Source organism: Hydra vulgaris, chromosome 01 (genome assembly GCF_038396675.1).
Source record: "Hydra vulgaris chromosome 01, alternate assembly HydraT2T_AEP".
Classification (NCBI taxonomy): Eukaryota; Metazoa; Cnidaria; class Hydrozoa; order Anthoathecata; family Hydridae; genus Hydra; species Hydra vulgaris.
This window is the reverse complement of record NC_088920.1, coordinates 39686697-39704132: the sequence shown is the minus strand read 5'-3', so window position 1 is coordinate 39704132 and position 17436 is coordinate 39686697. Positions and strand designations below refer to the sequence as shown.

At 29.8% G+C, this 17436-nt stretch overlaps 3 protein-coding genes across 3 annotated transcripts; 1 reads left to right on the top strand and 2 right to left on the bottom strand.

Moving 5' to 3' along the window:
• Nucleotides 1-439: 439 nt before the first annotated feature.
• LOC136074398 (uncharacterized) lies at nucleotides 440-4800 on the bottom strand. Its single transcript, XM_065786712.1, has 3 exons — nucleotides 4583-4800; nucleotides 851-1482; nucleotides 440-639 (listed from the first exon to the last, which is right to left on the bottom strand). The coding sequence occupies exons 1-3, from the start codon at nucleotides 4798-4800 to the stop codon at nucleotides 440-442; spliced, it is 1050 nt and encodes a 349-aa protein (XP_065642784.1).
• Nucleotides 4801-8416: 3616 nt separating this feature from the next.
• Nucleotides 8417-10138, bottom strand: LOC136074397 (jerky protein homolog-like). The gene has a single exon (XM_065786711.1). It carries the CDS (start codon nucleotides 10136-10138, stop codon nucleotides 8417-8419), a length of 1722 nt encoding a protein of 573 aa, XP_065642783.1.
• Nucleotides 10139-15413: 5275 nt separating this feature from the next.
• Nucleotides 15414-15971, top strand: LOC136074396 (uncharacterized). The gene is made up of 2 exons (XM_065786710.1): nucleotides 15414-15709; nucleotides 15827-15971. The coding sequence occupies exons 1-2, from the start codon at nucleotides 15414-15416 to the stop codon at nucleotides 15969-15971; spliced, it is 441 nt and encodes a 146-aa protein (XP_065642782.1).
• The last annotated feature ends 1465 nt before the right edge of the window (nucleotides 15972-17436 follow it).

Sequence of the window (17436 nt, the reverse complement as noted above, 5' to 3'; positions counted from 1 at the left end):
GTATTCGCACGTTTAGCAAATTTGACTTTTCTTATACATTACTAAAATCACGTGAAAATTTTTTTAACGAATTTAATGTGGAAGTTACCATGTTACAAGCTGTTAAATAATTTAAATTGCTGGTTTGTAAATATTTAGATAACGGTCCAATATATTGAAAACTTTTTAAATAAATATGCGCTGTAAGTATAACTTTAAATTTCAATAAAGACTCCATTAGTGTTGATGCAGTGTGTCTAATTTGAGCATTGAAAGATACATTAGACACAAAATAATTCAAAGTTATCAATAAGTCTTCATATAATGAGGTTTCTTTGTTATCATAATGCCCAAAAAAATTTTTAAGTGCTGTTTCTTTTGCTGACCATCTTGTTTCACCTATAACGTTAAGTCTCTGATACCTTATTTTTACACTGGTGTTTTTCCAAACATCCATACGTTAATAAGATTCTCTTAGAAATACGGCACACGAGTTGAGTAATTGAAAGAGAGAAGTACCTTCAATTACCGAACTAGTTGCATCTGTGACAACTAAATTCAATACGTGAGCATAACACCAAACGTGAATTTGACCAGGCGATTCTTTACTTAACCAACTGGTGAAGCCATTATACTGTCCACGCATGTTTGCTGCTCTGTCTGTCGAATTACCGATACAATATTTAATATGTAATCCACTGTTAAATAAAAGTAATAATTAAATTGCACATGTCTTTCCCTGTAGACGATTTGCAATTTAAAACAGCTACTACACGTTCATAAGTATTTCCCTTTACATATCGGACAACAATTGAGCACTGATCCTTTTGTGTTATGTCCTGTGTGGTGTCAATTTGCAAAGAAAAAATACCTGCTTCCTGTATATCTAACAAAATGCTACCTTGAATTAATTTTCCACTGGCCAAAATTACCTGGTTAATAGTAGATTTTGAAATTAATGAAATGAAACTGCCTCTACCTTTAGTTCCCGCAGATGTTTCATTATTTTTCTTCTTTTCTTTAATGACTCTTGATAAATGTAATTTTAAAACAGCGTCATATTTAGAGAATAGCAATATTATTTCTAAAAAATGACCATGGTCTTCTTGATTATTTTCAAATAAAAGTGAAGAAACAGATTGAGATCGGTGAGCGCGAAAAGCTAATCCTCTTTTTCCAATTAATTTTACAACATCTGTAATTCTTTCCAATACTTGCTTTCGTTCAATAATATTTTTCTGATGTATGCTTCCTTCATTTGTGAACATTAAATTATAAATACCTTTGCCTTTAGTCCTGAGCGTATGACAATTTACACAATTTTCATGAGTTTTACTATTTTCATGTTCTTTAACACGTTGCAAAGTGTGCCTCCAGTCCGTCATTCCAAGATTTACAAACGAACTCTCGTTTGTAATATCACTGTAAGCCAAACACATGGTGCAAAATAGAGCATTTTTTTCCAAACTATATGATAGCCAACGCCTATTTACTTTATCTTCTCTATAAAATATAAAATTTGGTTTAAAAGGTAAATTAGTAATGTTATCAATGGTTGGTTGGCATGGATGTTTTTTAAAAAACTCTTCGTAATTTTGATTTCCTGGCCTTATTCCTTATTCAAATTTTCAATATCAAATGCATTGATTAAAGAAGTTAAAGCAAACATATCACTTAATTTAAGAGTATTTTTAGCAGCTTCTTGCATGATTTTTTGTCGCTTTTATCTCTCTTTTTGAGCGCCTCCTTTAAATTTTCTTTTTTCCATTTTTTCTAAATAATAAACGTAAATAATTTAACAATATAATACAATAAATATTTATTTAACCCATTAACGCCTAAACAAAAATTAATCGATAATTTATTCTTAAAGCTTGCATTGACAGTATACGCTTTAAGAAAATAAGATTTATCAAAACGTATGAAAAGAACAATAAATCATCTTACATATATATAGTTTATAAAATAATAGTAATAATATTATATAATTAAAATAAAATGAGCACTTCCAGTTGGATGCAGTATAAGTTAACAATTTTGTTTAAATTGTTTCTATATATAAATTCTACGAGCCTGCGTTATTGGGTTAAATTAATTAATGGAAAGTAAAACATTGGGAAAAAATAGTTAAATAGACAACCTGTAAAGAGTTAATTTTAAATATCACCGGACAAAAGTGCAAGGTGAAAAAATAAAATGAAATAAATGTATAAAAACATATTTTCTCTTTATGTGATTGCAATACCAGTATTTGGTATTTTTATACTATATAAATATAACATTATAAAACAAAAATATATATATATATATATATATACATATATATATATATATATATATATATATATATATATATATATATATATATATATATATATATATATATATATATATATATGTATATATATATATAACCTTATAAAATATTAGAATTAAGAAAAAAAATGAGAATAAGATCTGCCGACAACGTTCTTAAGATTTTTTATTTTTAAAATGTAATCTAAAAAATTTAAAATTTTGTAATTTTAACAATTCTAATAAATTTATAAGATGTATTTTAAACGTTGTTCGACCGGCCCACCGGGAAATGTCCCGGTGTCCCGCCGGCCCAGTCCGCCACTGCCAATTTTTGTTACTTTAGTGTACTTAGATTACCCACTTGCGGAAAAAATTAAAATTACGTGTTAAAGGTTATTTTAGCCCTTGGAGCAGCCAGTTAAAATATCACTTTTTTAAAAAAATACGGTAAATTACATTTACTTTGTAGGCGTAGAAAGTAGCGTAGACAGTTAAAATAAATTATGAAACTTTTTACTATGGAGGTTCTATATACAGAAAATCATCCAAAAAGATTCAAAGACCTATACTATATCTTATGACATAACTTTAGCATTTTGAGTGCAATGCTTTTTTAATAGCACAAGTTATATTACGTTTCAAAAAAATAAAAATGCTGAAAGAAGAAGTGTATATATACATGAAACTCACGTACACTAATTTTTTTATCTCTGATTTGCATAACTCACAATACTGTAATTATTACTAGCAAGTTTGTATTCATAACCACTTCTACCCTTAATGGATGGAGCACTTATTTGACATAATACTTTGTCAAATGGAACCCAACACTGATTTGATCGTGCATCATTAGCCCATTTTAAATTTAATTTGTTTCTATGTATGAATTTTACATTAACATCTTGGTTTTCATTACAAATCTCAAGCACAAGCCCTATGTACCATTCATCATTGTGAAAACATGCAATGTATTTACCAGGTTGAAAGTCTGAAGAATCTTTTTTGCCAAGTTAATATTATTCAGCAAATGGGTATCAAAGACAGTATCCCTAGAGATTCTCCGTAAAAATAATTTGTCTCCACCTGGTACAAAACTGTGATAGCTTCTTATGCCTGGGACTGTGCTCATCTCTTCATATCGTTTCTTTAGGTTAAAATAAGTTTCATGGTTATTGATATCATCACTTGAAATGTAAAATATGTTAACACCTTTAATGTTTTTTTCAGCCCATGTAAACAGTTCATTTGGTGTAAGAATTTGGTTTGAATTTGCTGCTCATAGACTCGCTTTTGCTGCTTCTTTTTTTATATTTCCTCCTATTCCATCACATGGACTTTTGCCATGAGATGTAGCAAAGAAGTGATGCTCAGTATTTATATTTTAATCTTCAAGATTGTACATTAAGTTTAACAGACATTTATAATTTTTGTACTGTGACATAGCACCATCACTGAAGTTTTTTACTTTATTGATTGTGGGTAGTTTGATTTTGATCATTGTAACTTTGCGAAAAAACAATGAACTGTTGTTTGGTCATGATAAAGATGGTCAGAAATTGTACAACAGCATTCACATTTGAGTTGATTTTTTTCATCTTTGTAATAAACAGTAAATGGATGTAAGGTGGCTTGATCGGCTTGCCAGTAAAATTCTTGTATTGCACCTTGCACAAGAAAACTATAGTTTTCTGCAAAATAATAATAAGGCAAGTGTGTTCATTTAATGTTCATTTTGCCTCTGATAAGAAGGAGGATCGTGCTTGTGGTGACAAAGATCATACAAAGTTTCACTTAGAGTTTTAATAAACTCAATTATACTTGTTTGGACTGTGACAAGTGCAGATCGGTCAGTTGACACTCATTGTTTGTATTTGATCTGATCGTCAAAATCAAAATTATTATTTTCAAACACATTTTCCAAGTAAGACTTCAAATTTACTTTACCTGAGCAGTCGGAACATAGATGAAACATGCTGCTTCGACTATCTATATTACAAACACATAATTTCATCAAACCTTTGCAATTTATTAAATTGCCCAAAGGTAAAGCAGGGCACATCAACTTTGCATTTTGATGATAAAAACATACACAAACTGAGTGACTTCCACTACTGCCAACTGTGATGCACCACTTCGGCCTTAGTTAACAGAAATTGCTGAACCCAACCTTGTGTGTAGGGTAAAGCTTTTTCTCAAGATAAAGTTCTTTTAATCGAACTAATATTAAGCATTTTTGTTTATGAACTTTTACATTATTTATACGCACAGAAAGAAAGTATTTTTTCCTGGACATTATCGTATGAACTCTTCGGATTCATAAATTTCAATAACTTTTTGTTTAACAATATCTTCCAATGGCTGTCCTATTTTAGCCTCAGGTTTAGCAAGTATTCCTTTTTCATCTTTCAACTTTCGAGCTTTCTTAATGAGATGTTCTGAAACTGAAATTATTTTGCTGGTTTTTTTAATCGACTTACTATCAGGAAGTAGTTGAACTTTTTCTTTCTTCAAACTTATTTTCATTTTATTTTATATTGCATCTAACAGTTTGTCTAAATCATTGCAGTTTATACATTTTTTCTCTTTTTCCAATTCTATATCATTTGGATCTATATCCAATGCTGACATACTAGGTTTGTCATACTTGTTGCAATTTTTTTTAGGTTTTTGCTTTCCATATCCTAATTTGTTACGCCTACTTACATTTTTGAGTGGAGATTTGCCAATAAAGACACACTCTTATAAAAAAATATCTTATCAAGGTCTGAACAACTAAAATCTTCTTCAGCAACTTCATCTGATTAACTTCAAGAAGTAATTTTTTCAAGTTTGAATTCATTCATTCAGTTAGTATAAACTTTTTGACCAGGTTTGATCTTAAGTTGATTTGCTATTGATATGTTGACTTTACACAATCCCTTAATAATTGTTTTCTTGTGGACTTTTAATAGATCACAGCAGTATTTTTAAGTGCTTCATATCTAGAAATATAGGCTTTTTCATGGTGAAAACATATCTTCTTATTTGGTTCGAAAGTGTATCCTATCCTTTGAATTAAAACTTCAATATCAGCATCTTTTAGTCTAGTTTTTCCTACCATTCTACATTATGACATTTTATCACAATCTTCATTTAAAACTCTTCCCACACAACATTTCTTTGACATTTTTTACTAATCTAAAAATATTAAAATCGAGGGTTTAACATGTAACATTAATCTGAAAAAAAACTTTTTTATATTTTTTCCAGTAATAAAATCAGTAAAAATAAAATCTCAGGTACAAATGTGATTAAAGTCTAAAATGCAACCTATAGATTATTTCTACATAAAACTATTTCTACATACACAAAACTTTTTAGTTTTTGGTTCTTGCAATATTAAAAACTAAAATAATAAAATCCAGAAAATACTGTGCAGATTTAGATTTTAATAGATATTCCTAAAGCAATAGTATTTTACACTCAAATTTCAACCATGTGAAAATTATATCATTATAATTATATTATATACATAAGATTAGACAAATACATATTATAAGATCATATCAAATAAATTAAGTTAAGACACTGATAATATCATTTTAGGAAAAACTGATTATATTTATTCAGGGAAAAATTAAAATTATACACCTAAGTCATAGAGCTACAATTATGTCATAAGAAAGAGCATAGGTTTTTACATTTTTTTTGGTGATTATCTATATAGAGAACCTTGCCAGTAAAAGTTTCATTATTTATTTGAACTGTCTACGCTACTTTCTATGCCTACAAAGTAATTTTTGTATTTTTTTAAAAAAGGGATATTTTAACAGGCTGCTGCAAGTGCTAAAATAACCTTTAACACGTAATTTTAATTTTTTCCGCAAGTGGTTAATCTAAGTACGCTAAAGTAACAAAAATTGGTACAGCTTGTCTGTTGGTATTGAACTGTAGCACATTAAAGTTTTCAAAATTTTGTCTTATATTGCGCTATTTAGCAACTTTGAGGTACAAGAACTCAAAAATTGTTTGAAATCAGTCAAAAACACCTGCAAAAGTAGATAATTTGGGTGAAAAACTATTACCATTAAATATTTCAGGTGATCATCTATATTATTTAAAAAGTTATGATCTGTTAAAAGTCAAAAAAATCTACCGTAAGCTCCAGATTCTCTAATTTTGCCGATTTTGGTCTTTATTGAGTCAATTATAACTTTTAAAATCGTTTGGTCAATGAGCTGAAATTTTCAGGATTGTGCTTTTTTTACAAAAGCTGTGGGTGGTCAAAATTTGAAGTAAATTTGAGGTGGTGCCCAGGGGCAGTTTTGAAAATTTAGTTGATTTCATACGGAATAACTCATAGATATATATATAAGGCTTGTCCTGTAAAAAGCGACATCTATCAGTCATTTTGTCCGAAAAAGCGACACCTATCAGTCATTTTGACCCATACTTTTTGTGCATTTATTTTCTAATCATTTTAGTTGTTCCAAAGTTATTAATAAATATAAAGGGGTTATTTTAGTTATTTAGTAAAGTTATTTTAGCACTTTTTTAAAAAAATACAAAAAACTTCATTCACTTTGTAGGCATAGAAAGTAGCATAGACAGTTGAAATAAATTATGAAACTTTATATATAAATATAAATATAAATACCGTAGCGTGGGGTAATCGAGCACCATTTTAATTGCTTTTTTCAAAATAAAATAAAAACTTGTAGATAATTTTAAAAAGTGAGATATGTTATTTTAGTACTACATTATATCTTTCAAAGAGGTACGTTGGATTTAAGAAAAAATATAAAGCGAAGAATTTATGTTAAAAAATATACGGGTGCGCATTTACCCCACGATTTGGGGTAAACGAGCACCTAATTATTTTTTTGATAAAGTTATCGAGTTTGTATATAGAGGTGTGTCTATATATATATATATAAATATATATATATATATATATATATATATATATATATATATATATATATATATATATATATATATATATATATATATAAATATGTATATATATATATATATATATATATATATATATATATATATATATATATATATAAATATATATATATATATATATATATATATATATTTATATATATATACATATATATATGTATATATAATTAGTAAAAAACACTTATCTAACTTTTATCTTCGACTGGAAGTTTAACCATTGCTGGATCATCAGGAAGAGTTCCGGATGATCCAGCAGAGAACTCTTCCTGATGATCCAGCAATGGTGAAACTTCAAGTCGAAGATAAAAGTTAGATAAGTGTTTTTTACTAATTAATTATTGCTCTGTTCTTTAAGAACATTGAGCACTCTATTTGTAAAATACACTAATATAATTTACATATATGTATATATATATATATATTTATATATATATGTATATACATATATATTACAAAAAATAAGATTTAAAAACTTGCAGACATCCTATTTTGGGGAATCTTTGGGTCCCAGTCCACGGCCTAGTTTCGCCTATTGGTAATTTTATTTATGGTTTTATTTGGGATTAGCTTTTTGGTTAATTCGGCTCTGTATGTATATTTATCAAATATGTATGTGTGTGTGTGTGTGTGTATATATATATATATATATATATATATATATATATATATATATATATATATATATATATATATATATATATATATATATATATATATATATATATATATGAATATATATAATATACAAATAAAAAATCCTTGATAAATATATAATTCATTTGAACTAAGATAACAATATATAAAAAACATATAAATATATGAAAGACACTATTATAATATTAACGCATATACAAGTCACCAATAGTTTCTTTCAAAAAAGATATGTTGTTTTTTTCATAGAGGGGACACGGAAGATGTTTTATGATTGATTTTCTTTCTGTTACAAAGTAATCAGGAACTTGCGGTTCTTTGAAGGAGATGATTCTTGGGTTTGTAGTATCAAAATCTCGTCTAAAGTATTTAATATTCCAATTGTTATCTTTTTCTATATTTACAACTTGGCCTACAAAATGATATGGTGTCTTTTTTCCTTCAAACCTTACAACAACATAAGAACCCTCTGCTAATAAATATTCAGAGGTTGTAATCACTCCAGGATTACACATTCCTTTAGAGCAAAGAGAATCTAATTTGTAAGTGCTTTCATTTGAGGAGTTGTCAAACTTTTTTTGCATGTGTGCTTGGTTTTGATGGAAAAGCGAATCCTCAAGGTCATAATCATCATATAAATCACTTTTTTCAGTAAATAAATCTTTTTTTTTAACATTTCACTTTTTTCTTTCTGTATACCATCAGATTTCTTATCAGAAGCTTCTTCTAGGTCAATATACATCTTGGAGCTAGAAGGTATATCATAATCAATCATTTCTTTAAAAGTATTCAAATTTAATTTTGAATTTCTTTCTTGTCTTTCTATATTTAAGGATTCATTAAGTTGAGTATTTTTTATTTTGATTAGCTTGTGTTTTGATTGGAATTTAGAAGCAGAAGAATCTGTTGCAACATCTTTTAGTGAAACACTTTTTCCTGGTGAAACCTTAACTTTTTTCCCACGCATTACTGCTCCAGGCTTTTTAGCAGAAGCTTGTCGAAGTTCTGCAAGACGTTCAAAAACTAATGGGGATACTAAGTTTTGAGAAGACTTAGATATGTCTGTCCTTAAAATCTTGTCAATAATTTTTTTTCTGTTTAGTGGGTAGATACCAGATGTTTTGAACCCATTTACAGCAAACTCTTGCATGTGATTCATATTAGTCAAGAGATTAAGGAGCAATCTTGGAAAAACATTTTTTGGTAGAGATGTATGAAATCTTCCTTCACCCATTTTCCATTCAGTAATTATTTTTCTCCATGTTGATTTCATTGGTCCATAAACTGCAAGGTCAAGAGGCTGTAGCAAATGCGTACTATTAGGAGGTAAGAAGACCATCCTAATGTTGTTAGTTTCACAAATTTCGATAACATCAATAGATAAATGGCATGCTAAATTATCACCTATAAGTAGTTTTGTTGTGTTGTTGTCAACATGTCTGAAGTAAGGTACTACTAATGTTTGCATCCAATCTTTAAAACAGTTGCCATCAAACCAACCAGATTTTGTACGGTTATAGCGTGCACCAATTGGACCTCCAAGTATCCAAGTGTCCATTAGACGCTCAGCTTTATACACTGTATATGGAGGAAGAAAAATACCATCAGCAGTACATGCAAACATTATAGACACTGATGACTTTGATGTATTTATAACTCTTTCAGCATGTTTAGTACCTTTCCCAAATATCATTTGTTTTGACTTTGGGTCATCAGAAAGATTAGTTTCATCATAGTTTATTATGTTTTGTGGTTGAATATTTTTTATTGTATCTTCTAAGTTGTTAAAAAATCTATTAACAGAGTCACATGAAATTGCAGCACGCTTTCTACAAATATTTTGACATGCTCGATAAGACAAAGCACTTTTATGCCGCTCTAAAAATGACCTTACCCAATTATCACCAAGCAAATTTTCATTAAAAAATGGGCAGTTTCTTCCAGATTTGTTAAGAAAACTTTGTACAAATAATTTGAGGTCTATTTTATCAAATGCATAGCCAAAATCACTAAAAATTGCAATGTATTTTGCAATTGACATTTCCTCGTCTGGTTGCAATGAACTCTTTCGACCAACCACACTACTTTTGCGTAAACCACTAATATGACACCTTAAAGTTCTGTGTGGTATGTTTAGTAGCCTTGCCACACGTTTACAAGGTTCTCCATCATTAACAAGTTGGATAGCTCTTTTAAGTTCACTATCAGTGTAAGTTTTTGACTGTTGTTGAGTTGATTTTATATAGTTTCTCACCATTTTCACAAATCTGTTATAAAAAAGTGAAAAATATGAGCTAAAACTCAAATTATTTGTATCTTTAAGTATTAATTTTATTATTAAAAGTACTATAAGAATAAAAACCAGTATTTTCAAAAGGTGCTCATTTGCCCCATATAAAAGTGCTCAATTACCCCACCTTACTTTAAACACATATATTTTATGAACAATTTATTTATAAGACTTGAAAACTTATACGAGTTTACTGCAATATATGAATGGTATACTAAAAAAAAATTCAAAATTCTAAGAAAGTTTTAACTACAAATGCTTACCCTTAGTGTTTCCAGTTAATTGTTTTTACGGAATTCTATGAATCTACACCGTGATATAATTAACTTGTTATTGGTTATTTATTTCCTTCCAAAAGAACTGTAATTAACAACTTATACTTTCTTAAAGTTACTTTATGTATTTTTAGCTTGAAAATGAACTAAGCATTATTAATAAATGTTTAACTTGTCTTTTAAAATGAATATGTTAACGGGTGCGCGATTACCCCGTGAAGTGCTCGATTACCCCACGCTACGGTATATACCCATGCTCCCCAAAATGCTGAAGAATGTTTTGAAGTACTTCAAAGAGAATGGCACAACATACCCCAGGATTTTATAACTAATTTGTATGAATCTATTCCCCGGCAAATACTGGCTGGAATTGAGGCAAAAGGAGGCCATAGTATATAAACTTTATTTTTGAACTTTTTATCTTTTATACAAAACAAAAATTGAATTAAAAAAAATAAAAAAAACATGGCTTCGTTTATAAATTACTTCATTTTTTAAAAGATGCGTTACATTACACTTTTTGGAGTTAAGTAGCCCAGTTTTTATCATTTATATTCAACGTTGCAATTAGTTATTAATTTAAATTTATAGTTTTGTATTTATTTTATTTTTTGTCCGAGGGTTTCTATGAATTTCAAACAAATATTTTAGCTTTTAAAACCCCTTTTAAATTTGTTTTATAAAAGTTTTAACATAATAGTTATTTTAATGCTTATAGAAACCAATACTTTTTATTTCTCTTATTAATTTGAGTTGCTATGTAACGTTTTTTTTTTGCGCTAAAAAATGTTAAATTTTTTAAAAAGTCTTTTTAAAATTAATCCTTGAAAAAGTTTGAAAAGATTTATTAAAAAAATGCATATTTGTATAAATGTAATTACAAATAATATTCTTTGATATTTTAAATAAAATGGGTTTATTGTAAACGCTATAATTAATTTGTTCCTTTATTTAATAAAGTAATTAGTAAACTTAATTTATGTATTTAATATACTTACATTTAAATTTATGGATGGGGCCATCCATAAAGGACGTCATCCAAATAGGGGGTGGGGGTCAGGGTGGGGGGTCCAGAAGGACAAGGGGGAGCGAGGTCATCAGAAAAGGACGTCACTTTATATAATTTTTTATATTTAAACATGAGTTTTTATGAAGTTAACGTGAGGGAATGGTATGCTTTTATTTATCGTAATATAGGAAAGAAATTCGTGTTGATATTTATTTAAATTTTATTTTTGTATATATAAATATATTGAATATATTACAATTAATTATATATTGCTCAACCCTTGGTAGTTTCTCTTATCATATATATTATTAGTTGATCGCAACGTGTTTTCGCGCTAATTCTTTTTGCGAAATTTGTCCCCAAGGACTTAGTGATATCATTGATATCATTTATGATTTTTAAATAGAGTTTTACAAAATTTGTCCCAAGGGAATTGCTTGTAAAATTGAATTGCTTAGAACTTGTGTAGCAATTAATAATAATTGTCTAAAGCGAGTATTATAAATGATTGTCCAAAGGGAATTGGTTGTGCAGCAATTATTACATAAAGCATATTTATTATTATTTTTTTAATGTGTGGCAAAATTGTCAATAATTATTGTTGTCTGTATATTAAAAGGTGGATAAAAATAGTCTTCTAAATTCGCATCCGTTCGAGAAAAAAGCCGATAGTCCAAAATAAGTCCATAAAATATTGAATGAGATCAAGGAAAAGCAAGATTTGGAGGTTCAAGTAAAGACTTTGATCCAAAAGTATACCTCTATAGTCTTGAAATAAAAAGGTTTTTTAATGTAATTATGGGCCCATCAAACAACCAAGCAATCTGTTTGTTCTCATGCCAGTTTTTCCTCTTTAAAGTTCCAGCTTTTTTCAGATCAATTTATTGAGCCAATAGATGTCGTTGATACCACTTCAGATGCCTCTCGACACGACATCCTTAGCACAGTTCAAACTGAGACGAAGAAATCCAAGACTCGTGCTCAAGACACAATCAAAGCAGAGATCGTTGTTTTAAATCAAAAAATAGTTGCTATGAAGAGCAGAAAAAAAAGTGGCTTATGGACAGATGCTGAAGAAGAAACCATTAAAAAGAAGAAGGCCAATGTCCATGAGCTTACGAGTAATCTAAACAAGTTGATTGGCAATATAAAGTCAAAACAAAAATCAAGGGCTGAAAAGAAAACTGTCATGAATCAGGTAATATTTATCGCATCATATAATAATAAGTTACAATAATAATATTGTAGAAAATGAACATTAACTTATTTGTATAGTTCTTTCGGTACTATAGGTGTTCGCTAACCACCCGGAAGTGAAAAAAACTCTTAAAGTACGTGACCGAATCGGTTGCCCTACTATTGAGGTAAAACAATCTGAAATATTGCGTGTCATCATTCAACTTGCTGAACATGGATCTGCTGCCCATGAGAAAAGACAATCTGAAGTGTATAGGGTGAGAGTACAACTTTAGATAATAAATAATTATAATGGACTATATTAGGTCTCAATATAACTTTTCAGCCTCTGAACTTATTACCTGATTATTTTTTAATTACTTTTAAAGAGCCTCAAATTGTTGAATGAGCTTGGTGCCGAGCTCGAAAAGAGAGGTTACAATCTCAGCAGAAGTGCTTTATATACTAGTTTGCTGCCAAAACGAAGCAATTCGCTTGAAGGAAAGAGACACCGTGTGGACACACGGTTCCAGTTAAGTTGATGCGGGCTCAAAATGACCTCCATTCAAGTCACGTGGATGGTCCATTTTGTACAGCAACTATAAAGAATGTGGAGAAAGTTTTTTTTTTTGGGCCCCAAGGATGTGTGCTTTATAAGTCAAGACGATAAAGCTTGGATCCCTATTGGAATCACCGCTGCCAACAAACAAGCTCCTATATTGATGCATAAGGAATATCGAGTTTCTCTTCCTGATCAAAGCACAAACTCATCCCATCCGTCTACGCAGGTATTGCAATCAAACCAGATAGGCTTGGAAAATCTGACGCAGTTTACTATTCCAGTCCCACTTATGTTGCTATTCGACCTGGAAAGCATTCATCATCGACAGCGTATGCTCAGGGATTGGACTTTGAACGACTTTTGACTCTGCCAGAGTTTAATTCTATCACAAAAGATCCTTTGACCAAGTTGGTCAAACCAGTGGTTGTCTTCAGTGTTGATGGTGGACCAGATGAAAATCCACGATACGCTAAAGTCATCGAAACAAAGGATCAAGACTGGTTTGCCTCTCATGTGCGCACCAGTCAATATTTCACTCAAATTGTGAAATGTGAAGATCCCGGATGTTGCTCTTACTTCCATGTTATTCCTGGTCGATTTCTGCCTCGACCTATTCCAATCAGCCATTCAGAAGATGGCTTGAAAGCTGTATCCATTTCAGACGTCGCCAGCAAGAATCGTTTTCCTCCTGTATTTTTTCTTATTGCTTCCAATATTCAGAGCACCATTCCTCGATCATTAAAATCATTCAAAGCTCCTCCTTACGATCTGTTTTGTCCCTCTGTGCAATCAAGTTTGTCTCAGAAAATCTGCAGGAACTGTAACTTGTACTTTGCCTCTCAAGTCATGCTCAAAAAGCATGTCAACTTTGCTCATTCCAGTGTTATTAACCGATTGGCTATTACTCTTTTGCAAGTCAGGCCTGTTTGCATTGCCGCCAAGCGCAAAAGAGAGTTAATGGCTGTACTCGGTGTAGTTAAGGCAGCTTTAAAATATTATAGCGTCTGTATTATATTTTGTTGACTACGACATATTTCCGTTAAATCATCAGGTCTGTGAATAATGAAAAGACGGAAAAAATTAAAATGATAAATTTTGCGGTAAAAAAAATAAAAATATTTATAGCGAAAAAACCAAGACCGAAGGTTCTTTTTTTTTTTCAAAAAAATCGTCCTAAAATCACAATCGCTTGTCCAAATTTTAATAATATTGCTTATAATCGCTAATAATCGCTTGTCCAAATTTAAATAAATACGTTTTTTAGGCGAAATGAACATTATAGTTTAACAATGTGATCTGTTCTGACCGTTTATTGGCAGTTTTTCTTAGTTATAAGCTCTTTTTTAGTCGGAATTCAATTATTTTTTGTGAAAATTAATAGAAATATTGTGTTTTGACAACTATATATAGCTGGTATACGTCAGAACTGATTAGAACTAGGATTAATAGTAAATTAAGGAACTTTTTCAAAAGATTTTAACTATATTCATTTTAACAAGTTCCCATGATACACTTTAATTAAATTTAATATGTCGGATAGGACTAAAGTAGTACTAAATATTTTCAGAAATGCAAAAAAGCAAAAATAAACGTGGAAATACCTAATTTGATTCTGAATAATATTTATAGAGTGGGGGAGGGGGCCCTCAATTTTATGACCTTCTTTGTAAGGGGGGGGGGGGTATAGGGAAAAGGGACAATCGGTGAAAAGGGGGGGAGGGGGTAAAAAAATGCCTAATAAAGGGTGATGCCCTCTATGGATAAAGGGAATGGGTAAAAAAATGCCTAATAAAGGGTGACGCCTTTTACTTAATATTTTTGTATTTTTATTATACATTTTTATTATATATATAACTATGTATTTAATAATTACATTATTTATATATATTTACAAAAAAGTTTATAATTTTCAAAGCATTTTGCATTGTTTAGTAATTTTAAAAAAGGGTGATGTAAATGTATTTTCCTTTTCAAACAACCGTATGGATATTGCTATAATAAAGGCAGCAAAAAAATCATCAAGAGCATCCTCAAGTGCCATTAGAGGCAAACTGCCTGGATCACCATCCAAGAAACCAAACAGTCGGACAATACGCAGACGATTATTTGATGCAGGTTTGAAATCTTACCGACCAGCACGGAAGCCGAAACTTTCACTAAAGAATATTCGCGATCGCATAGCGTTTTGTCTCTGGTAGCGGTCGTGCCGTCATTTGGATTATGCCTAAAAATACAACAATCAATGGTGCTGTTTACTTGAGAATACTGATGGATAAGCTGCCACCATTTGTACCAATACATGGCATCACTCATTTCCAGCATGATGGCGCACCTTGTCATGGTACCAAGGCTGTTAAGGACTGGCTGCGTTCTGAAAACATCCCGCTACTGGAACCTTGGCCAGGCAACAGTCCAGATCTTAATATTATTGAGAATGTTTGGACTTTAATGAAGCAGAAGATTGCTGCACATAGCCCAAGTTCTGAAGATGACCTCATCAACTGGATTAAACGCGTGTGGGTGCAGAAGATTACGCCGGACTATTGCAAGGACTATTATAAAAAATATTTTTTATTGAAAACATTGCAATTAAAAAATATAATTGTATAACTATATTTTTATGTTCATATCAGGTCTCAATCAACTGGAAACTGTCTGTACAGTTCTATCTCATTAGTCATCACTGGGAATAATTCTGTAGTAAATGATTTAAGATTATTGACATCAATCGAATTTTTCTTAAATGCAGACTTCTACTCAAACCATCCAACTTTTTAATCTGTTTTTTGTAGCAATAGAAATGCTTTTCCTTGTTTAAAAAATATTCTGCCGTTGTCAGTATCAAAAAAATCTTTAGGTACAAAAAAGGAAGGCAAATATTTAGTACAAGAAGAAGCTGTTAATAATTGCAATGATAAGAACTGATCCTCTTTCCTTTGTGTTCTTGGATTATCAAGCAATGTGGAAAAAAAATAGAATGTCTTTACCCAGATAATGGCCTTACTCAGTACAAACTATTATTTAGCCAAATTATTTATCCCCGTAAGACCTCTTTTGAAAATTACAAGTTTTTTTAATCTTCTTTTTTGTTGTGAAAGTTTTTCAAATGATTTTTCTGTCCCTTTTTAACACAATCATTAAGTTCCATTAGTACTAAAAAACAATTTGAAACGTAAAGCTTCCAATAAAAGTAGCAGGATGCAACAGAATAAAATTACTTTTCATAAGAAATCCAAAGATCATGATGATCTTATCGAATCTAATTTAAACATTAAATCTTTGCATCTTTGCAACCAATTACCAATACCTAGTTTTAGTACAGTAACTCAATGTATACCATTTTCTATCCCTTCCTATAATTATGATATTGGTTATTTGGTTTCTAATTATGCTAGATATTAGATATCAGACTGCTTTTATATATATATATATATATACATATATATATATATATATATATATATATATATACATATATATATATATATATATATATATATACATATATATATATATATATATATATATATATACATATATATATATATATATACATATATATATATATATATATATATATATATATATATATATATATATATATATATATATATATATGTATGTATGTATATATATATATATACTATATATACTACAACTAATTCACAGGTTAGGACACAATTTCCTAATACAATTCTTGCGCCCGAGTAATTCCATGTCAAAACAACCAGGCCATGCAACCCTATTATTATTGGAAGCTGAATAGATATTTTTTGCAACCAGTCGTGGCAAATCTTCTTGTGATGCAATAGGTGGTACAGTAAAACAAAATGAAAACTTTCATAGCATAAGAACCACTTAGATTTAGATAGGAATTATCATTTTTTGCTAAAGTACTTTGGCAGAAATTGAAAAAAAAATCAGAGAGTTTAGGGTTGTATGGTCTGATTGTTTTGACATGGAATTACTTTTAGGAAAAGAAATAAAAACTACACGTGTAATTCAGGGGCGATTTTTGGTGTTTGAGTTAAATAACTTCCAGGTAAGTTCTATACTCCAAACCTTTGAATGTTCATACTTATGTCATTTAAAGATGTTTTGCGAAAAATTGGGCTGTAAAGAACCTGGGAACAAAAATACCCTAAAAATTAGAAATCTAAAAACGTGGGGGAAATTAATTTTTTGAAATATGAATTCTAATATCTTAAACTAGGTAGAAATTCTTGTTCTTAGTTACATCAAA

Coding starts and splice junctions, on each gene's coding strand:
- LOC136074398 (XM_065786712.1), bottom strand. CDS start 4,800: ATGAAAATAAGTTTGAAGAAAGAAAAAGTTCAACTACTTCCTGATAGT. Junction 1,483..4,582: donor GAAATTTATGAATCCGAAGA/GTTCATACGATA, acceptor TATATTTTATAG/AGAAGATAAAGTAAATAGGC. Junction 640..850: donor GTTAGATATACAGGAAGCAG/GTATTTTTTCTT, acceptor GTAATTCGACAG/ACAGAGCAGCAAACATGCGT.
- LOC136074397 (XM_065786711.1), bottom strand. CDS start 10,138: ATGGTGAGAAACTATATAAAATCAACTCAACAACAGTCAAAAACTTAC.
- LOC136074396 (XM_065786710.1), top strand. CDS start 15,414: ATGCCTAAAAATACAACAATCAATGGTGCTGTTTACTTGAGAATACTG. Junction 15,710..15,826: donor ATCAACTGGATTAAACGCGT/GTGGGTGCAGAA, acceptor TGTTCATATCAG/GTCTCAATCAACTGGAAACT.